Source organism: Diabrotica undecimpunctata, chromosome 8 (genome assembly GCF_040954645.1).
Source record: "Diabrotica undecimpunctata isolate CICGRU chromosome 8, icDiaUnde3, whole genome shotgun sequence".
In the NCBI taxonomy this organism is placed as follows: domain Eukaryota; kingdom Metazoa; phylum Arthropoda; class Insecta; order Coleoptera; family Chrysomelidae; genus Diabrotica; species Diabrotica undecimpunctata.
Window position 1 is genome coordinate 125,837,096 of NC_092810.1, and position 24,458 is coordinate 125,861,553.

At 35.2% G+C, this 24,458-nt stretch overlaps 2 protein-coding genes across 3 annotated transcripts in view; one reads left to right on the plus strand and one right to left on the minus strand.

Moving 5' to 3' along the window:
- Window positions 1–24,458, minus strand: part of Cht6 (Chitinase 6) — a 296,348-nt gene that overhangs the window by 225,062 nt on the left and 46,828 nt on the right. The gene's annotated exons all lie outside the window — the stretch shown is intronic.
- LOC140448555 (potassium/sodium hyperpolarization-activated cyclic nucleotide-gated channel 2-like) lies at window positions 17,268–23,249 on the plus strand. The gene is made up of 2 exons (XM_072541636.1): window positions 17,268–17,461; window positions 21,408–23,249. Exon 2 carries the CDS (start codon window positions 21,457–21,459, stop codon window positions 23,182–23,184), a length of 1,728 nt encoding a protein of 575 aa, XP_072397737.1. The 5' UTR covers window positions 17,268–17,461; window positions 21,408–21,456; the 3' UTR covers window positions 23,185–23,249.

Below are 24,458 nucleotides of genomic sequence, written 5' to 3' on the forward strand. Positions count from 1 at the left end.
CTTCTTGTAAAATTTTGTTTAGGTTTGGTATTTCTTTTTTGAAAAAAAATCCATGAATTTTCCTTCGAATACCATTTTTGGCAAATTCGTCAATTTCAATAGGCTTTTTCCCTCTCTTTAAGTGTTCGTTTGTGTTTGGGTTAGCTATACCGTGTTTTTTTCTTTCTGATAGGAACCTATATAAAGTTGACTCTCCTACGCCAGTCATGTTGGCACAACTTTCGACTATGTTGCGAACAGTGTTTGTGGGATTCTGAGAAACCAGAGCATCGTGAACATTTACCGGTGTAAAACTTGATGATGAAGCCATCACAAACAATCCAACAAAACGAGCACGAGCGAAAGGTACGTATATGTTCGTAGGTATATGGAATAAAAAATCACTCACGCACTGCATATAATTCGCAAAAGAAATATTCGAGACGCTAATTACTGCCGTAGACGCGGAAACACCGACGAGCGTAAATTACATGCGATCTTATGCCTAATTCTGATTGTTCGGAGATTTTTATGAATTTACTATGTTTTCTAAGATTTTAGTAATAATAGAATTATAAATTGTAATCCAAAAAGCAATAAAACACTAAAATTTAAACATACCTTTTTAAAATCTATAATATAAAAATGAATCGCAAAATGTGTTGGTAAGCGCATAACTCAACAACGCATGGATCAATCTTAACAATTCTTTTTTTAAAATGTTCCTTGAAGTATAAGGATGGTTTTTACGGCGAGAAAAATTCGAATAATTTCCGGAAACACCCTAAAGTAGCCCTTTTCTGCGAAGTGGCAGAAACGGGGATTGCCACGCACTGATTTGGTTAGTTGAAAAGATAAGGCCAAATGAAGTTGATGCAGTAATATCAGCTGAAATCCTTAATGTAGACGTGGATCTTGGATTGCATGAGGTAGTTATCAAAAACATAATACATGGTCCCTGTGGAACTCTTCCACAATCGGTGGATTCACACGGTGAATCAAAATTCACCGTGTATGGTGGATGGTAAATGTTTAAAGCGATATCCACGGACATTAATATCTGAAACAATCACAGGTAATGACGGTTATCCACTGTATCGTTGCCGATCGAGAGCAGACAATGGAAGATCAACAATTCTCAAATTAAATCAATTGTCAACAAAATATTGAAATAGATAATCGCTGGATTGTTCCATATTCACTCATTTTATCAAAGACCTTCAAAGCGCAAATCAACGTTGAATCTTGCCATTCAGTGAAATCTATTAAATACATTTGCAAATATGTAACCAAACGGAGTGATATGGCTGTGATTTATATTAATTCAGAGAATTCCAATTACGAAGTTATCCAATACCAAATGGGTCGCTATGTTAGTAGTAATGAAGCAGTTTGGCGAAATTTTTCTTTTCCTATTCATGAGAGACACTCTACTGTTGTTCATTTAGCTGTGTATTTAGAAAATGAACAAAGAGTATATTTTACAGCATAGAACGCAGTACAGAGAGCTGCTCAGCCACCATCTACTACATTAACCAGTTTTTTTGAGATATAAAACGATGCTTTTGCTCAAACATTGTTATATTGTGAAATGCCAAATTATTATACTTGGAATCAATCCTCAAGGAGATTTATACGACGGAAACAAGGAAAACCAGTTCCAAGATACCCAGATGTATATTCTACCGATGCGATTGGTCGAATTTATTCAGTACATCCAAGCAATGCTGAATGTTTTTATTTACGACTGCTATTAGTCAATGTACGTGGCCCAACATCATTCCAATATTTACGAACTGTTGATGGTGATTTGTGTGGATCATACAGAGAACCCTGCCAACTTTTGCAATTGCTGGAAAATGATGCTCATTGGCATCAAACTCTCGATGATGCTGTAATATCATTAACAAGCTCATCAAATACGAACATTGTTTTCTATAATCATATCTACATGCTTCCCATCAAACCCAAATGATTTGTGGATCAACTACAACGATAATATGTGTGATGATATTTTGTATCAAATACGGATTAGAAGGGGAAATCCAAATATACAAATAAGCAAAGAAATTTACAATGAAGCATTGATTTTAATTGAAGACATGTGCTTGATGATGTCAAACAAACTATTATTTCAATTAGGCCTAGTCGTGCCCAATCGTCCAATGCATAATGCTTTTAACCAAGAGTTGCACCGAGAAAAACTGTATGATCTCAACACTTTGAAAGAATTAATTCAAACAAATCTTCCACTATTGAATGAACAACAGAAGTATGTATTTGATACACTTATGAAAGTAACAAATGATAAAACAGGAGGGATTTACTTATTAGATGCACCTGGTGGTACAGGAAAAACTTTTTTAATTTCATTGATATTAGCAACAATTCGCTCACAAAATAAAATTGCACTTGCACTCGCTTCGTCGGGAATCGCAGCAACTTTGCTTGAAGGTGGTCAAACAGCCCATTCAGCACTAAAATTGCCATTAAACATGCAAAACAACAAAACTCCAACCTGCAACATTTCGAAGAACTCTGCAATGGCAAAGGTTTTGCAGTGCACGATGGCACATAAAAAATCTTTGGAGGCTTTCGATAGAACCTTACAAGCGATACGGAGCAATCATAAAACATTTGGTGGTGCAATGATTTTATTAGCAGATTTTCGTCAAGCATTTCCAGTGATTCCACGATCAATGCCAGCTGATGAACTTAATGCATGTTTAAAGTCCTCCAATTTGTGAAAACATGTCAAGGTATTACACTTAAGCAAGAATATGCATGTCGAGTTGCAAAATAACCAATCTAGAGACATATTTTCTAAACAACTCATTGACATTGGTAATGGTAAATTTCCTATAGACACCTTGACTTGACACATGATTTACAAAAACCATGAACCTTAAGTTCCCCTCTTAGTTTGAAGCCCTCTGGCAGACATCCCAGTTGGGGTTTTTAGTGGGTCTAAAAGGGTGGCCAAAGTTCGTGGAAGCCAAGATACTTAGGTCACCCGAGCTGACATTCACACACCGCCCTATCATCATGGCGACGGTTCTCTTCAGAAAAATTAAAGAAATAAACTGCCACATTCCAAATCTATTTGACAGAACGAAGTCTGTCGGGTCCGCTAGTATTTAAATATAATTACCCGTTCGATAATATTGCCTTGGTAAAAACAATATTTAGTCATACTAATTATACAGTTGCATTAACCGCAATTAAAATAACATTATTAGCGAAATGGAGGATAAAATAATCAGAATAATTTTCAATTTCCTTTCAAACTGTGTCAGTATGTAGCCGATGTATGGTGAAATTGGAATAGTTCGCCAATTGCATGTGCAACATTAGTTTGCAGTTAAATTGCTTATTCTGTCCATGGAAGGTGCATTTACCCATATAAGTGTATCTTATTAGAGAATTGCTTTTTACGATTATACATTTTAAGACAACATAATCAATGGTACTCTCTTTTCATCGGAGAACAAGAAAGTGTTTTCTATTTCTGAAAATGCGTTTATTACAAAACCATACATTAGTTTTCATAACACAATTATTTAAAATTATGGCTCATAGCAAGTAGTCCATTTTTTAGTTTTAAAATAAAATAAAATAATGCTTAACCTTTAATTTAAGCAATTTAATTGTTTTTAACAAATTCTTAGTGCGTTATACAGGGTGTTTCAAAAAAAGGTAACCCCGTCTCTAGGGTAGGTAAAAAACTGAAAAATAATTGGAGTTTGCTTAGTAAAAAATTTTTGTAACGCCATCCATTTTCAAGATATAGGGCGTTAAAGAAAAAAAATTTTACGCATTTTTTACGATTTTGCCGAAACTACTGGCAACATTGTAATGAAATTTTATACGAATATGTTTTGAAAGCTGATACATCCCATGAATTTGTTTTTATATCTGATTCTCATAGAGGGCGCTAGTTACACGGATCGTACTAAGTATTAGCCAATATAACTTTTTTAAGAGTATAATTATTAATCAAAATTTCAAGTAAACTTAAACATCATTCAATTTTACACGAAAAAGGTACTCTTGGTAAAACTCGATACTGTGTACCGTTTTCGGAATATTTTGATTTGAAAATTATGAAGTAATAATTGATGCTGGTAGTAATGATAAATTTCTAATAGGTATACCTCTATTTTCTCCAAGTGTGCCATGGAAATCTGACATTTATTGATTGTTATGACGATAAATCAACAATAATTAGAGTTTTGAAACCTTGTTATTTGTAAAATCAAATCAAAGTGTACTCAAATGTTAAATACACTGACATGTAGGAGGCGAAGGTAGGGGCACACAAAAGGCGGATAAGATGCCAGGAAGCAGGACAAAAGGATACCGGAATTAAATATGGAGAGATAATTAAAAATCACCCAGAGTTGGAAATGGTACCATATGCAAAGCAATGCCTTTTATACATGAACCTTCGAAGAAGAGATGATCTGAAAATTATCATAGATCTGACAAAATCGGACTGACAGAAAGTTCGAATTGCAGATTGTATATACCTCAGTGTTAAAAAGATGCTCCACGTACGAGAAACCTCACCACACTTATTTGCGTTTTGATAATAAAAATCAGCCCCTATAATAGTATTCAGAATAATACTCTCGTTCCAGATATAAATATGACTTATCATTTTAGAGCAACTAATTATGGAACGCAACCATCCAATGTACATATTGTAAATAAATCTTTGTTCCAAAATAAGAATACTGTAATTTGTCGGACCAGCATTTACGAATGAATGGCACAAAAAACTGTTGATTTTTCTCTGTAATAATTGATAATAGCAGGTATTTATATATTAGATGCACAAGAACTGAATTTAATGACTTTAATTATTTAATAAAAATAAAATTAACTTGAAATCTGCTTCTATTTGAGAAGCGTGAGATGAAGTATGTATGACTTTTACGTGTTTTTGTTTGAAAAGCGAGAGACGAATGCTTCTAGTTGAGAAGCCAAGAACAAATTATGACTAGCGTGCTTCTATTTGAGAAGTCAGAGACGACTAGGAGAAAAGGAGAAATGTCGTGGATATATATCCACAAAGGATGAAATCTACAGATGTAACAGCCACACCGCTCCATGGCTGAATACCACCGAAGTTACCATGACAGTGTCCACCGAGAGTGAACGGTGACAAGAGACACAGATAGATATATATGTTTTGTTGTTGTAAGATGTAGGTTAAATTGTAATACATGGTTTTCCTTTTAATAAAATCGTGTAAATCAATATTCACAGTCATTACCTAACTATTTTAACTAATACCCACATCACAACTGGCACCCAACTTGGGCAAAATAGTTTAAAGTGTAGTTCGTACTGTGAAAATCGTAAAGTTTCATTGTGAACAGGAAAAAGTGTTTTTGCTCCCGCCATTGTAAGGTGATTAGTGGACATTTTCACTTAGTTTAGTGCTTCACAACAATAAATCTACTGTGTATGTGACTGCTGTGGAAACTCCGCACAGACCATCCAAAAACATCCTGTGGGAATATCAATCTTCCACTACAGACCATTCAAAACATCCTGTGGGAATAGCAATCTTCCACTAGGCCATTCAGAAACATCCTGTGGGAATATCAAGCTTCCATTCAAGGGTATTTACAAGAAATAAGCAACAGAAACTGTAAGCCTTTAATTTTTATTACTATTTTTGTGTTAAACTTGCAATCACGGCAACAAACGATAAACACAGTTATTCGCTTAGGTCGACGACGGTTTTTAGTTCAAGCGAATCAACATCAGCAGAAATGTCTTCGGTAAATTTAACAAGCGAACAGTTTCAAGCCTTATTAAATACAATAGCAAGGCCTATTTCGGACTCAGGTAGTTTAGCAAAATGCGCTTCTCGCTTCGATGGATCAAAGGGTGCTGATGTAAAAGCTTTTATAGATGCGGTCGAGATCTATAAAGAGTGCACCCACGTATCTGACGCGAACGCATTAAAGGGTATACCCATGCTGCTAGACGGTTTCGCCGCCACGTGGTTTCAAGGTGTTAAAAATACGGTAAACACGTGGGCCAGCGCCATTAATTTATTACGATCAACTTTTGGACCTCAAAAATCAGCCTACAGAGTATATCGGGAACTGTTTTCGACGGAACAAGATTCTAAAACTCCGTGTGACATTTTTGTATGCAAAACGCGCGCGATAATAGCTCAGTTACCGGCAGATACATTAACCGAAGCCACTCAATTAGATATGGTATACGGTTTGTTGCATAGGAGAATACGTGAAAAAGTAGCACGTGATAAGATCAATACATTTAGCGAACTCTTAAAAGAAGCGAGGCAAACTGAAGAATCGTATGAAAATCCGGAAATAAACATTAAAAACGAAAACGAATCAAAACGGGTACGGTGTAGCTTTTGCAAAAATCCAGGTCACGTGAAGGATGAATGTCGAAAATTGGCCGCAGTCAGAACCAGGGAAGCAGATTCTCGAAAATCTTCGGTTGAGCCCAAACCTAATCCTCCTCTAGTAACTTCTCGTACTAGCCCTAAACCAACCTTTTCCACTTCGAATCAGATTTCGTGTTATGGATGTAAGACTCCTGGATTCATTAAGAGTAATTGTCCAAAATGCAAATCATCCAGTAAATCCTCAGCAGTATCTGAATTTATGCTTGCTGAAACAGTTAATGTCGACCAACATTTTGCCACAAACCTATCAACTAAACCCATTGTTCAGGTCACTATTGAAGGTCATGTAGGTCATTGTTATCTTGATTCGGGAGCACAGTGCAGTATTGCTGGCTCTCAGCTAAGAGATATCCTCTTGAAGGATGAGGTACCCTTTTCCACAAAAAGTGTAGACATGACCCTAGCGGATGGTAGGACTACTTCTACTACTGTTTTGGTCTTTGATTTAGTTGTTATCTTACAAAACCGCTCTCATAGCATTTCCTTAATTTCTGTGCCCACACACACAAATAGTCGTACCTTACTGGGGGCAGACTTTATGGTGATGTCCCTAATATCCCCTACTCATTTGCTCCAGATCCAGCTCAGGTCAGCTCTCCTTGCCAGGTCAATAGCGTTACTCTTGCTCATTTAGAACTACGAGTAGATGAAGGAATTTCTCTATCCGTAGAAGAAAGATCCAATCTTAACAACATTGTTAAGGAAAATTCTGATTTATTCGTATATAATATAGACCCTACTCCATATGCTGAACACTCCATTGTATTGGTTGATGATGTACCAATATCTGTTCCACCTTACCGTATGTCAGAGCCCAAAAGGCAATTACTGCGTCAGGAACTAGATAAACTTTTGGCTCAAGGCATAATCGAAGAGTGTGAGTCCCCATATGCTTCACCTGTGGTACTTGTGCCTAAGAGAGATGGAGGTATCAGATTAACAGTAGACTATCGACGCTTAAACGCAATAACACGTGCAGATAAGTACCCTCTGCCACGTATTGAAGATATTTTGCATGCAGCAAAGGAAACCCGATTTATGACTACCCTCGACTTAAAATATGGTTATCATCAAATCTCTGTACGAACAGCTGATCGTGACAAAACAGCCTTCGTGTGTCCATTTGGCACCTTTCGTTACACACGCATGCCCTTTGGTATGTGTAACAGTCCCGCTAGTTTCCAAAGGATGATTGATAAATTTCGTGCTGGTCTTCAAAATCTGAATATCCTAGCTTATTTAGATGATCTGATAATATTATCCCCATCCTTCTCTGATCACATAGACGATTTGAAACAAGTATTCAACCGGATGCGCCTATTTAAATTATGTCTAAATAGAGCAAAATGTTCATTCGCCTGTGAGGAAGTCCTATATCTCGGACACATCCTTTCACCTTTGGGTATCCGGCCAAGTGAAAATAAAGTATCTGCCATATTAAACATGACACCACCCCTAAATGTTACTCAACTGCTAAAATTCCTGCAAACATGCTCATGGTTCCGTAGATTCATCGAAAATTTCTCCCATGTTGCTAAACCTTTGTCGAATTTATGAAATGGACCTGGGGAGCAGAACAACAAGAGGCCTTTGAATGTCTGAAACAATTATTGTGTTCCGCCCCAATCCTACGACAAGCTGACTGCAATTTACCTTATATACTTCGTACAGATGCTAGCAATTATGCTTTGGGGGCATGTCTTCTCCAGGGGGAGAAAGAGAACGAACGACCTGTAGAGTATGCTTCGAGACTTCTGACTCCTGCTGAACAAAACTATAGCACTACAGAACGAGAAGCTCTCGCTGTGGTTTGGGCAGTGAAGAAATTTCGAGGATACTTAGAAGGCGCTACTACAATAGTGCAAAGTGATCACCAAGCCTTAAAATGGCTAATGACCTTAAAGTCCCCTACTGGACGGTTAGCTCGATGGGCTTTAGAGCTCATGCCATATGACCTAAAAATAGAATATATCACAGGAAGAAAAAATGTAATCGCAGATACTCTATCAAGGCCTCCCATGACAGAAGTCCCCATCATAGCTGAAGTTCATCTAGTAAGAGTAGATTTTCCAACTCTTAGTGTTGCTGATGTTCGAGAAGAGCAGCTTAATGATCCAGATGTTGCCAAGATTATTAGATGTTTAGAAGATCCCTCTTCTGACACAAGTGTAGATTTCAAGAGGTGGGCAGAAAGAGGATATATCATGAACAATGGGATATTATACCGTTATACTCCTGAAGTAGATGAAGAAGAGCCCCAATTAGTAGCGGCTAGTACACGTATTCCTCACATACTGCATGAGTACCATGATTCCGCTACTGCTGGTCATTATGGAGTGGAGAAGACATATCAAAGAATAATAAAACGTTACTATTGGCCTGGAATGAAGAAAATTATCTCTGACCATGTAAGTAAATGTCTTGAGTGCCAACGCTATAAAGTCTCTAACCTTAAACCCGCTGGTCTCCTACAAACCCCTGTTCAGTCCCAGAGGTTTGAAGTGCTATCTATTGATTTATTTGGGCCTTTGCCCCTCTCTCCTCAAGGTTATACATGGATTCTGGTAGTGGAAGACACTGCTAGTCGTTGGGTAGAATTATTCCCGTTAGAATCTGCTACTGCCGCTGCCTGCGCCAAGTGTTTCATAGACAACATAATCTTACGATACGGAATCCCTCGTCGAGTCGTCAGTGACAACGGTACTCAGTTCGTGAGTGCGGTAATGCAGCAAGTGGCGCATTGCTTTGGGTACCAACAGAACCTTATACTTGTATACCACCCGGAAGCTAACCCCGTCGAACGAAAAAATAGAGACATTAAAACTCAGTTAGCTATTCTAACAAATAATGACCATTCGTCTTGGTCTGAAAAGTTACCCGCTATACGGTTCGCGATGAACACTGTGAAGTGCGACTCAACCGGTTTCACTCCTGCGTACCTCACGTTCAGTCGCGAGTTACGAACTCCTGATGATGCAAATCGTGATTTTCGAAGCATCATAGCTAAGGACAACTTCGTGCCACAAATCACGCCCTATCTAATAACTTTGTGTAAAGCTCTTAGTGAAGCCCGCGAGACACATGAACAATCCCAAGATAGACGTAAGAAGTATAAAGACTGCCACCGCCGCTCGGTTTCGTTCGAAGTAGGTGATATTGTGCTAGTCGATTCGCATACACTAAGTGACGCGTCTAAGTCCATAACTTCGAAGTTCGCGCCGCGTCGTGACGGACCCTACAAGGTGACCAAAATGCTGTCCCCTACAACCTATGAAGTTTCACACATCGACACTCCGGATGTTCCTGCTGGAAAATATCATGTCTCAGCCGTGACGCCTTTCCATGCCGATCCAGAAGATCCGTGCCCTGCTCCAGTTCAACCTCTCCGTAGAAGAGGTCGTCCAGTGAAATCCTCAGAAGCCGACCCTCCTGCTCCACTGGTCTTCTGCCCAGAGTCTTTGACCCTTGGGTTAGACGATAGCGAAATGGGCCCCCCTGTTGGAGATGACCTTGCTCAAATTGAAGCTGAACCTGAACCTGACCCTATTACCAGACGTAGACAACCCCGACCAAAACGTTGTCATTGCTGTCCTGTAGAGCTCTATTCCTGCTTAGACTCTGTTGCCCCACCCGCGAGTCGCCAGGGTGGTGCAAAGGGGGAGGATGTAACAGCCACACCGCTCCATGGCTGAATACCACCGAAGTTACCATGACAGTGTCCACCGAGAGTGAACGGTGACAAGAGACACAGATAGATATATATGTTTTGTTGTTGTAAGATGTAGGTTAAATTGTAATACATGGTTTTCCTTTTAATAAAATCGTGTAAATCAATATTCACAGTCATTACCTAACTATTTTAACTAATACCCACATCACACAGAGACTTTTAGATGAATACTATCGAATAAAATTATGATTAAAATATTCAAGAGCCACAAGCTGAAACTCCTTCAATAATTGAAAATCGGGGTCATTCAGCTCCTCTATAGTATAGATCTAACCAAAAACTCATGAGAAAAAAGTTTTTGTTTACAAGAATGTTTTTATCTTGTTTTTATTTGTGATAATGCACATTATTATACGGATTAGTGAACTTAGGCAGTTTGTGCAGTTTATTTAGACATTTAGTATCTAGAGAATACTATAAGTAAGATTTTGGTTTTAAGAGACACATTATTAATGTTCATTTTAACTCAATTGTTCATAGATCAAGTGTGATTCATAAAGAAAAATGTTTTCACATCATATTAATGCGTTCAATAAATTTTTAAAACTGTTGCCGGAAGTATGCAAAACTGTGTCGATCACATCGCAAAGAAAGTTCGGTATTGCTCAATTCCGTTAAATATTAATAATCACTGCACTCTTCTATGTATGCGACCGTTATTTCACGATGTTTACGAGGTTTACATAACACCAAGGCCACCCATCCGTGTATTCACGCAAAGGATGACATAAATGGCTAACTTATGAATAATTCGGAATGTAATGGATATCTACCTATTTTATGTTTATCGAATGATAATTTTATATGTACCGTTTTATGTCTGGTCCATACCGGAAGCATTTTTTACTTAACAGTTTATATATTTTTTTATTATAACATGGCCTACCTGAATAGTCTATATTTTAGATAGTGACTAATCATAATAATTGACGTTCTGAATATTCATTGAGTGTTCATGCATTAAGTTTTCATTTAATATTTTATATTTTGGGAATAAACCACAATAACTGTTAATAAAATTACAAATTATTCGTTTCGGCGTTTTGATTTTTACTCCAGAAATCGTTCTCAAAGAATTAAATAATCTTCATCTTCTTCGGCTTTTTCCATTATGAGTTCGCCAGCGCTCTATTCTCCCAGTCACCTTTTCTGAGGTAATCTCTATCATAGTATTTCCTATGTACGTTTTCCATCTTCTAGCAGGTCTTTCCCTCCGTCTTCTTCCCGGCGGGTCCCAATCGAATATTTTTTTCGGCCACCTGTGCTCTAAATATAATAATAATGTAATAAATGTAATAAATAATATCCTTAAAAATGATAAAGGGGATATTATTATTGGTCACTGGACCAATTACATCCAACAACTATTTAATGACGAAAGAGAAGAACTGTCATTAGAAATCACCGAGGATACCGGACCACCAATATTAAGAGAAGAAGTCATCTATGCCACCAAAAACACAAAAAAAGGTAAAGCTACTGGACCAGATGATGTGCCAATCGAATTATTAAAACTCATCGATGAAGATGTTATTGATGTAATGGTTGAACTCTTTAATCTAATGTATCAGACTGCCACAATCTACAGACAATGGCTGCAATCGACCTTTGTAGCAATTCCCAAAAAGCCAAGTGCAACCACTTACTCAGATCACAGAACAATAGCTTTAATGGTTCACACACTTTTTCACACAAAAAACATTTTTGAAAATAATTCACAGCAGAATTGTTAAAACTCTTGAATATGAAATTAGTGACACACAATTTGGCTTTAGAAATGGTATAAGTCCAAGAGATGCTTTGTTCGGCTTGAATGTGCTGACTCAGAGATGCATGGACATGAATCAGGACATGTACTTCTTTTATGTTCAACATAAAAAGCTTGTAGATATATTAAAAAGCAAAAATATTGACAGTCGTGATATGAAAATTATATCTAATTTATATTGGAATCAAACTGCCAAGGTAAGAGTTGACAACCAGTACACCCAAAATATCAAAATACAGAGAGGAGTCCGCCAGGGTTGCGTGCTGTCCCCACTACTTTTCAATGTCTACAGTGAAGCGGTATTTCAAAAAGCGCTCTCAGACTCAATAGAAGTTGTATCTATCAATGGAGAAGTTTTAAATAACTTACGTTTTGCAGACGATACAGTAATAATGACGGAAAATAACAATGATTTACAGAACGCAATGCAACGCCTTAATGAACGCTGTCATGAGTACGGACTGAAGATAAATTTAAAGAAAACTAAATGCATGATTCATGACTAAATCTGCACATGAAAATATCCAATTGACTATTGAAGATACTGCAATTGAGAGTATTAATAACTATAAATACTTAGGAACATGGATAACATCAGATGTAGACCAAACCAAAGAAATTAGGACACGCATTGAAATGGCACGTGCATCATTTATTAAACTTAAAAAGTTTCTTTGTTGTCGGGATATAAGGTTAGAACTACGCCTGAAAATGCTTCGATGTTACGTGTTCTCTACTCTTTTTTATGGCTTGGAAGCGTGGACACTAAAACAAGTCCATCTGAATAAGTTGGCCGCCTTTTAATTTTGGTGTTACAGACGAATCCTACGAATATCATGGATTCAAAGAATGTCAAACGTGAAAGTAACTAGAAGAATAGGAAATGAGGCGGAAATAATATTAACTATCCACATACGAAAACTTGAGTACTTAGGACATGTGATGAGAGGGCAAAAATACGCATTATTACAACTTATTATGCAAGGCAAAATCCGAGGAAAGCGAAATGTGGGAAGACGAAGAATATCCTGGCTTAAGAACTTAAGGGAATGGTTTGAATGCAGTAGTGCAGAACTTTTTAGAGCGACAGTCAACAGAGTCCGCATAGGCATGATGATTTACAACCTTCGATAGAAGATGAAACTTAAAGAAGAAGAAGGGATCTGTTTTCGATCTTGTTCGTAATTGAGAATTCTACTTCCATTCTATTCCATACTTCCTCTGCCCTTATTTGATACTCTCTGGTGATTTTTAGACATATTCTCATAAAGTCCAATTCAACTGTTCTTATTTTATTTCGTATTGTCGTTGTCATTGTCCATACTTCCACTCCATATAGGGTAATATTCAGCGCCATGCACTGGGTCATTTTTTTTCTTTGGTTAGAGTGTTGTTCCATATCACTTCATGTAGTGTTTTTGTGGCTTGATTTCACCGTGATATTTTCATTTCTATATCTTTCATAAAATAACCATCTCGGATTATCATTGGCTCCAAATGCTTAAAAGTCTTACAACTCTTAATAGTCACTTCTTCTAAACTTCAAGATTAAGTTTAAGTTCAAAGCTGCAACCTCTGATCCAATACATAAGTATTCGGTCTTACACCTATTTATCTTGAGTCCCCATAACTCATTTTCTTCCTTTAATTTTCTTATCTTATGTTCCATCTATTCCCTGCCTTGTGTAAAAATGACTTGGTCATGTGCGATATATATATATATATATATATATATATATATATATATATATATATATATATATATATATATATATCGCACATGACACATAAACGATTCACATCGGACAAGTCGAAAGCAATGGCGGCCATTGTTGATTTTGCAGTAATGTGATCACAATACAGCATTCTCATCAGCTGTTGGGAGATGTCCATTTTTGAAATAAACCTTCATAGCAGGAGTCCGTTTTTAAAGCAAACATTTAACTGTGAAGCAGAAAATAACGTATTTGCCTCGGTGTTTGAAGGAAACTATTATCACCATTGAAAAGAACCGGAAAAATTCTATAAGAAACCACTACTAACTAAATTTTTATTTTTTTAGCACATGTCCGTCTTTGATATGGAGCCACTCATATTATACTACTTAATAAGACAGAATAAAATTCGTACTGGCAAAATTCTAGCAAATTTACTGGTTGGTACGTAACTTTAAATAATTTACCATTACCAATAAATGATGCAGAGATATGTTAATTTACGGGGAGAAGCTTTTAAAGTGGGTGTTCAATCGAGTACTAGTTCATTATCTGAAGCCCACTATAAAGGTGAAATACTCATTTAAATGTAAAAACGTTGCTAGATTTATTGCACAGGCCTAAACATACTCGTGACGGGGTTTTTCAACAAGTTTGCAATTAACATTTATCTAGTAACGATCAGGAATAATCGATTTTCTGATGGTAAAATGTTTAAATGAAGGAGTTTTAAGTCAAACTTGACAGATAATCCTCTTTTTTACATGAATGTGCCATTTTAAAATACATTCATGTGACGAAATTGTATATTATACTGTATCTAATAAAATCTATCAAAAAAATAACTAAAAATGCTTCAGTTTCATACCCTGTCTGTATGCATAGAGCATAGGAACGATGTTACACAAAGGAAGCATTTAGCACCATTGGCATTGACTTACAAGTAAAAAAAATAATAAACTCATCGATGATTCACTATTATCATTCTGACTTTACGACCCTTTCAGAAACCCATTTCTGTAGCTGATTCTTTTAATGCTACATACGCCTTTCGTACAGCGTTTTTCGTTCTTCCAACAATATTGATATCATTAGCATGGGCAAGGATTTGCATTAATTTATTATATATTGAACCAATGGTTGTGATTTGTGACATACGTATTACTTTTTCCAGAGCCAGATTGAAGAGTATACAGGAGAGGGTCTCCCTGGCGCAGCCCGTTTTTTGTTTTAAAAGATTCAGAAAGTTCCTCCTGAATTCGTACTCTACAGTCCACTTTTTCAAGAGTTAGTTTTGTTAAATTTATCAACTGATTTGATATTCCTAGCTCTTTCAGCTTTATTGCTTTAAACATTTCTCTTCTATTCACAGAGTCGTAGGCTGCTTCGTTGTCTATAAATATGTGATGAGTATCAATGGCACATTCCAATGTTTTTTCTAACATCTGAAACCAGCCTGGTATTTTCCTACTATCCGTTCTGCACATGGTGCCATACGGTGACATACTACTGTGCAAAATATTTTATACGCTGCGTTTAGAAGCGCAATTCCTCTGTAGTTAGTGTATTCAAAGATATCTCATTTTTTGTGTATGGTGCAACGCAATCAAATATTCCAATCATGGGGGAGGGATTTCTGTGTCCGTATTTCTTTTATAAGCTGCTGTATGGATGATGCTGCATGGATGACTCAAGAGATAGGATGGTAAATGTAATGGAACAATAGCGAAACTATACAAGTATAAAGAATTTTAATATAATATATAGACACGCAAGTAGAAAAGTATAAAGAAACTCAGGCACATGCTAGAACCAAAATTAGAAGTGCCGAAAAAGCATGGATGATGGAAAAAATAAGGAAATAGAGGAAATGTACAGAAACTATAATCTATTTAATATCCAAAAAAAAGATAATGAAATGACAGGCAATCGTAAATCCCCAACATATTCAAACATAGTAGATCAAGACACTCCTTGAGACATAAGAGAGAAAAAGTATGGGTAACCTATATTTTTTTGACGACAACGTTATTTCTTTCCTAACCAACATTAGAAAACATGAGGACAAGATGTTAAAGATAGAAAAGGCTCTAAAAAGATTAAAACACGTCCAAGCAGCTGGACTAGATAAGATTTGCTTAGATATCTTGAAATTTGTAAACGAAGAAAACTTAGAAATAATAGTCAAATGATTTAACTTTACCTATCTATAATAGTTGATATATTCCTCAAGAAAAGAATGCGAGTGAACTACATATAAGTTTTCTCAAAAATGATTTGAATTGGGAACTGGAGAAGCTTTGTTTAGCTTTTATTACAGAAGTGTAGAAACAAGCGAAAAGAAGTTTTTGTATAAAAATTAATTCAATTAATTTTCACTTCCTGATCTAGCCAGCTGGCTGGTTTAATCGTTTGGACAACGTCCATTTTTTAGAGCGGGGATCTGTATGTTCTCTTAACCCTGCGTTGTTGTGGTGGGGTATGATACGCCCCACGCACGCATGCAAAAAATGAAACTTCTCAAAAACCGCATCTTACCACTCTTTATTATTCAGTAGCTGTTACTCTAACATCATTCTATCGGAAAGCATTGTTATTTTCATAATTTCTTTAATACCGACTCACATAGATGTCAGAATATGTCACAAAGGTATGTCGCAAAGTTTTTTATTCTTTATTCCGGTTGTTGTGCTCAAAATTTGTTATAAATATGTGTAGTTATGAACAAGTGCAAGCGAGGTTGCTATGATTGTGGGAAGAGGTACAAAGCGATAAAGATGAAGCTTTCTGATTACGAAGGCGAAGTGCAGCCCGACAATGTTAGTGAAAGTTCTCATGGCACAGACATAAAACAAGATGGCGACAAAGATAAAAGTGATCAAGAAAATGGAGATGTTGTAAATACACTGGGTAGATATTATTGGGACGGAGTTTATGTGACGAAATGGGCTAAGAAGTTAGAAGTACGATCGGTTCACACTAGAGTCGAAAATATAATTTCTTATTTGCATGCCGTAAAACGACACACTAAAGAAGCTAAAACTGCAATTTATTGTTAGAAGATTTTCATGGATGACATACTCATTGCTGATATTGTAAAACATACTAACGAGAAAATCAATTCAGTAAGTTAACGTTACAACGATGAGCACCAATAGGTAGTAAAAGAAAACTGATAGCAAGAAATCAAGGCTGTATTTGGATTACTATATTTAGCAGATATTCATCAATCTTCCCTACAGAGAAGATTTCTGAGAAAATGACTACATAGAAATCCTAATATTCAAGAAAACTATGTCTTTAAAACGCTTTCAATAGCTGCTAACAGCTGCTAACGCTTTCAATAGCTTCAAACGCTGCTAAGGTGCATGTTATAAATCACAGTTAAAGGCAAATCAGCCAAATCAAATTAATACATACCGAGTGCGCAATTTCACTGCCGTGTAAACTTTTGGGTACTGTTTATTTTGGCGAATACCGTGTATCAGCATGTTAATTTTATTGGTCATTTCTTTTTCTATCAAGAAACCAATCATTTATTCCAACATTACCAATATGGTCAAAGCGATACATCATTGCATAAGTCAAGGTAATAGAATTTTAAATGTCAATCTGACAATGTTTCTTTTTATAGATATGCCACTGTCATGAAAATATTAAAAGCAAAGGGAATTAACAGTGTAAAATCAGATGTAATATTCTTATTTGTCAAATTTATGTTCAATGAAAAGTGTACACTTAATTTTAATCTTTATGTATATGCGGAATAGGACCAATCATTCTTATAAGTTGTTTAATAATATAACATGAAGGTAAGTGTTGAATACTTATTGAATTGTTTGTTCAAGTAAAAATAAGAACAAGACTTCATTCAAAAGTTTTTCTGTAAAGGTTGTTACGATAAGCGCAAATTTTAAAAAAATACTTTTTTATTAAACCGATTTACACAATAACAGCAGTTCTATGATAACAATAATTAATTTATTACAACGGTTTTGGTTATATTTATAAAACTGACGCTTGCTGTTTGAAAAGTGATAGCCAGGGATATTGGCATAGACAATGATTATTGGAATTAGAGGTTAAAATTGTTGACATGTGGAAAAATTGTACCATAATATTTGCATTCCTTGAAGAAGTTCTGACCAGTTTGAAAAAAACTGAATGCTTTGAGTCTGTATGTATAGGTGATGAGTTTGTTATTTCCAGTTGGACCTGTGAGGAATGGTTCTTATGACGAAATTACACACTTGTTTGTTCAGGCTTGAAAGGTGTATTAAAACACGTAGGTATTCATGTTATTAATTTTTTGAAATTTAAAAACACTTAAACAATATTTCGATATGTACAATTCTGGCATCTTTTATAAGCGGTTTTGTGATTTTGGAAAAATTCTTTATAAACTTTTGTACATTAACAAATAAGCAGTCATAAACATGTTAGAATCTCTTTTATTGTAGTTGCTGTAATACATGTAAAGTCTTCAAAACAATAACTAAGGGTTACTATGCGATCCTTCAGTTGAAAACTCTATTTAATACCAATCAATTGATAAGTGTGTACTATGCATTGGTTTATTCATATATGGCCTATATTGTTGTCTTGTGGGGAAACTCTAGGAACTCTTCTAGAGTTTTTATAACTCAAAAGAGAATTCTTAGATTGATATTCAATATTGATAATAGACAATCATGTCGTAAATATTTTATTGAACACAGCCTGGTGACTTTCTATGCTTGATATATTTATAAGTGTATTATTCACGTCAAAACTAAATTTCAAAATTTTACCCTCAACTCTGACTTTCATAATTACCCGACACGGGAGATTGATAAGCGTGTGTAAAAACTCCACAACTCTTTTTGAAACTAGTCCTGATTTTACAATATCTAAATTTTACAATTGTTTGCCACTTAATATGCCACTTTAAATAAATTAAAATCATGCTTGATTTAATTATGCGTTTACAACCTAAATGATTATTTTGACTTAATAAAAGACTACAAGGAATGAGGACCGACGGGGTTCAGAGACGCTCGATATTGCAAATCTTTTTCGTTTCTCATATTCAATTTTGACTCATGACCTTAATTTGCTTTATTGTTTCTTTAAAAATTTGTTTTTAGTAAAGAACTGATAAAAAAAACTAATACCGTGTAAGCCCTTCTCTACTTCTTATGACTGCATTTATGCGTCGAGGCATGCTTAATATCAAATGTTCAACAAAAGCTTGCGGAATAATCTCCCATTCTTCAATACTGACTACGACTTCGAATCTTTTTTTTTTGAGATAGTTCTATAGATGCTCTATAGGATTCATGTCCGGACTGTTAGGTCGCCACTCTAATAATGGAATATCAACATCATTTAGGTAGCCAATAACCTGTCGAGCCACATGAGGACGGGCGTTGTCTTGCATGAATAAAAAATTAGGTCCAAGAAATGAAGCAAAAGACATTAAATGTTCGACAATAATGTTGTCTAAGTAATAATGGGCATTCATAGACCTCGTACGTATGGGACCAACTCCGTACGAGCTTCAAAACAAATTCCCCCCCCCCCCCAAACATTGTAGAGCCACCACCAAAAGGCACTTTAGGAGATATATTGCAGCTGGCAAACCTTTCTCCTCGCCTTCGCCAGACACGCTCACGACCATCTGGAGCTTTTAGGCTTACTTTAGTCTCATCATAGAAAAGAACTCATTTCCAATCATCGATGGTCCAATTTTGATACAATCTTGAAAAATTTATGTTCATTTTTTAGCAAATTGCTGTTGACTCTCCTATCTCTGAGAGCACGTTGTCTCAAAAAACGATCATCAATTTGATTAGTGCAACATTTTCGCCCTTGCCCTGGTCTTCGATGATACGACCCTGTTTCATTATATCGCCTCACCTTGCGACTGATGCTGGAATGATGTCTCTCTAACAAACCTGCAACGTATCGCATTGAATATCCTTCATCTAGGAGAGTCGATGCTCACACTGCCTCCTCCATTGACAAATTTCTTTGGCGGTTCATTTTTATTCAAATGAACTTTCAAACATGCATGTGATGAAAGATATCACAATAAAAAGCTTGTTTCTAACAAGCAGTTTGCTTTAATCAGCACTTTGAAAAATTTAACTCACTTTTAGTGTAACACGAAGTTTAATACAAAGTATTGCTAAACCAAGACTATTATTAGCTTACATAACAACTGTCACTGTCAAACAAGGTCCATAGGCAACTTGTCGTACAGTACATTATCAATTTTTACGTTTTATGTGTTGAAAAAATTAGACTCAAAAACGAAAAAATGGCGTTTTTGGAGGTAGCGGGAGGGGGTGGCGGGCTAAAATTACGCTAAGTCTTATTTTTTAATCATATAAAACGTAAATAATGAAAAACATAATTGAGGTTGTATCAATTTCAAAAAAAATGAGTAACACCGAAAAAAAAGAGGTTAATTCTGAGAGTGAGGGCATTTTGCCTATTTTAGCGGGGGGTATCTTTTAAACGAAAACGAAGAGGACAAAATATGAGGATATGAAAACTATAGGTATCATTAATTAAGAAGAAACCAATAAACAGAAATTAAAAAAAATAATAATCTAAGCAGATTAAATGATAGACGTTGGCAAAAAGATATCAGCAAAAGAAGGAAAATAAATATCTACGATACTATCGTCAAAGGTATCGCACTCTACGATGCAGAAATATAAATATGGACAGAATATGACAAGCAATGATTGAGAGCTATGGAAATGGATCGGATGTATGACGTGTATCATATATCCATCCATACTTCTTTATTTCTTATGAAGTAATTTGTGGCAAAACTCACTGATTGATTTGCCACATAGACCTTAAAGTCGTTTTAATGCCGATTTCGATGAAGACAATTTATCTATAAATGTATTTTTTTAATAGCTAAATTGTATGTAAGTGAGTTTACACTATATCTATCTGCTTTTAATTTTTTCGAAGAATAGTCATATGCTGAAGCTAGAAAACAACTAACAATTTTTTCATGGACTGTTCTCTCGGTAAATGTGTAAGAATCGAAAATTTTTGTAAATCATTATTAAAAAAACATAATATTTTATAAACATGTAAACAATTCGAATCGATTGTTAAAGGGTTACAAGTTTGTCATGAAGATGAAATCCGTGCTCACTCTACACATATGCTTTGCATAAAGGAGGTTGCGGGACACCAATGCGTTAATAAAAATTGCTGTAACTTTTTAAACATTCAATTTGGAAATCTGAAACTTTAAAGAAAACTTGGAAAACTATTATATTTTAATGTACAAATAGTTAAAAAGGTAGATTTAAAAATTTGCAACATAAATTTTGAATTAGAAAAAAATATTCGAAGGATAGCATATGATTTTTTCAAAAAAATAGTCATTTTGTTTATAATCAAAATTTAGATCTCATGTTTTGTATATTTGTGTCAAAAATAGAAAGCGTTATATTTAAAAGGAAATGAGATATCGTGAGTTAAATATAAAATTTTATTAAAATTATAAAATCAAAATGTTTACTTGCTCCCATTCCAATCAAAAAATATTATTAAAAAAAGTTGTGCAGATTTTTATTACAAACATTTTGGTACTTTTGCTTGATAGCCTACGAGTTATAGTTCATAGTAATCTTTTGAGAAGTTCGCCTCTCGCCTATAGTAAAACGTGATTAATCTGGACCGTGTCAACAGAATTTCTATTTTACTATATATAAAAAATATATTACAAATATTTGTCTGTTTTAGTTAACTTGAAGATATTCTTGGGGAAAACTGTTGGTTTACCGATCTTAAGATGTTCTCAAGAAGAACTAAAGTGCATTCAGCAAGTTATGCCAAAAAGTTCGAAAAGAAACCACTGTCAGATACACACAAAACATTTCTTAGTTATGGACACGACTGTACCTTAGAGGACATAGCTGATAACTACGATTATGACTTTGTTCCAGGGAAATCTCTCATTTCTCGAATAAGACGGTGGTTTGTTAGAATGAGAGTAGTATCTGAAAGTAGTAAATTTTACACGCATCACCTGCGAAGTTTTGGAGCTATATCAGCTGAAAGAAGAAGACATTTAGAGAATTACCCATATGCGATTCATCCTTTTAGCACGGGGAGGGTAGTTTGGGCCATTATTATGATTATAGTGATACTGTATCAATTCATATTCACCTCATTTTTGTATCTCCTATTTGATTTTCGTGATCCAAACTATTCATTTCCTTATACGATTAATATATTAAGATTAATATTTGATACATTTTTAATGCTGAATGTTGTGCTTAACTGCTTCACGGGGTACTATAACGAGCCTATGCAGAAAGTGGTGTTGGATAGGAGATCAGTTTTCAAATATTATTTAAGTACAAACCTAATCCCGGATCTTTTATCTTCGTTTCCTTTTTATCTTGATATTTTTGTTCCAATGAGCACCAACTATATGGCCATCATATTGTGGCTAACGCTTTTTCGATATTTACTGGCTAGATCTTTTATATCGTATTCTAAAATTATAGCTAGCTATTTTCAAATCAAACATTTTAACTATATGACAACTATGGTAATAGTTAATACCACTCTTTTTTGGCATATTATGTGCTGTGTTATCGAGTTTATCAGAGCTAACATAATTTACTACAAACGATTTGATGCCTTTTACGACAAGTCTGAAGAAGGATACTTTATCAATGACATGTTTTGGATTAAATATATTAACGCTCTCCATCACAAATCATTATTGCTCTATAATTCCGGATATGGCAAAGTAATACCAAAAGCAGAATTAGAAATAATATTAATATTCCTCGTTTGGTACGGATCAAGTCTATTTTGTATTTACATCTTAGCCATGATTATGGAAATAAACACTGGAAATACTTCATCGGTACTAAAATATGATGCCATGGAACGGCAATTGAAAGAATATATGCGCCACAAACAACTACCGTCACAAATGAGGTCTCGTATCTTAACATACTACGAGTTTAAGTTCCAGAAAAAGTATTTTAGAGAAAACGAAATATTAGCGACAATATCAGAACAGCTCAGGCAAGAAATGAACATGCATGCTTGCAAGAAGTTGGTTGAAAATGTAACGTTTTTTAGGAATCTTCCACTAAATCTTCTAGTTCGAATAATCTCATGTTTAAAAATAGAAGTATATCTTGTCAATGACCTAATAATTAGAGTTAATACACCAGGAACAAGCATGTATTTCATTTCTACTGGTACAGTCGCCATATACACAAAGACCGGCAAAGAGGTTTGTCATCTGGAAGATGGGGCCCATTTTGGAGAGATCGCTCTTTTAAAAAAGAATACATATCGTATAGCATCTGTGGTAGCTGTGGAAGTGTCAGAAATTTATAGGTTAGATCAGAAAGATTTTGTTAAAGCAATAAATCCTTATCCTGACCTTTTATCCAGTATTCAACATATTGCAGAAGAGAGAATGGAAGTGACTTCGATGTTGGATGAATCTAATAAGAGGGAAGCTATTTCAAGTCACAAACGAGATATTTAAATTGATAAGAACAATTTTATATTTTAATTAAATGTAGAAATATATTTACGAACAAAGTGGTACAATTCAATTAAAAATAATGTGTGTTTTTATATTTATATTTAATAGATTTGATTTTATTTTCGCTAAATGCTCAGTGGGTTTGTGGTCAGAACTGTTAGCTTGCAAGTATATAGGGCTCTCCACCTACGAACTCGACCAGATTATCAGTTTTGTACCAGTCCAACTGAACACGTTAGCGGACATGCATAAAAAATATTTACTTTTAAAAATAAATATGGTTTTTAACGAAAAATACATAAAATAATGTTAAAACAAAACTATTCGTAGGAGCCTTATATCTCACAAAGCGATTTCTAGTAAAAAAAAAGTAAGCGGCAAATACAGCTTTGTTCTTGATCATAATGATTATTATGTACTTACAGTGTTAACCCATACATAACCTGTAATTTTACTAACTATATAAAATTCTTCAAAGCACGGACCGATATACAAGGCTGGTTCTTCTGAAGAGGTTTTGTACACGAATATGGTTTCTTTCCGTTTTTCTGGGATAAACAATTCTGACGTCTTACGTGCTGACTTTTGTTTGGAACCTTTTTGTTTGGAAATTTTAGGCAAAAGTGCATAACCACAAACTGGCGGACATCTGCTTCAGGTACATGATCTATGCGCTGCTTTTTTTCTCCTCTAATCGGACCTGACCTTATATGTCTTGCATATTTTACTGTTGGGGCTATAACGTATGATTTAGTCAGTTCATCCACGGAATTGAAGAAAAATCTGATTTGTCTCAACACGCTGAAAAATATAGTATGAATTCCACGTGATAATGTCTAATAGGTGAAACATTACTTTCTTGGTAGAATGATATAACGTCATCTGATCTTTACGGTTATATATTGAGAAATTTCTTGAGGCTTGTCTTTCTGTTGACGATATTTATTTAAAACTATCATTTTAGTATGGTACATAGAAGAAATATATAAGACTTCTCATCTAACCTTTCAATTAGATACATAAAATATTTCCATGTCTTTTTCATATGTGTTCTTCTTTTTTATTATGGCTTTGTGATATCAATTGGTTTATCCCCTACAATTGCATCGTAGTGTACCAGTAGTATCAGTTTTTCTTATAGGAAGCTTATAAGAAATATATAAAGTACATACCAATGATTGAAATTTAAAAATAACCTCTGTATTCTTCACTTTTTCCACAGTAAATATTTAGATTCAGCATGTAGCCGCCATTGGTGCAGATAAAATAAAATT

Coding starts and splice junctions, on each gene's coding strand:
- LOC140448555 (XM_072541636.1), top strand. CDS start 21,457: ATGTTCTCAAGAAGAACTAAAGTGCATTCAGCAAGTTATGCCAAAAAG.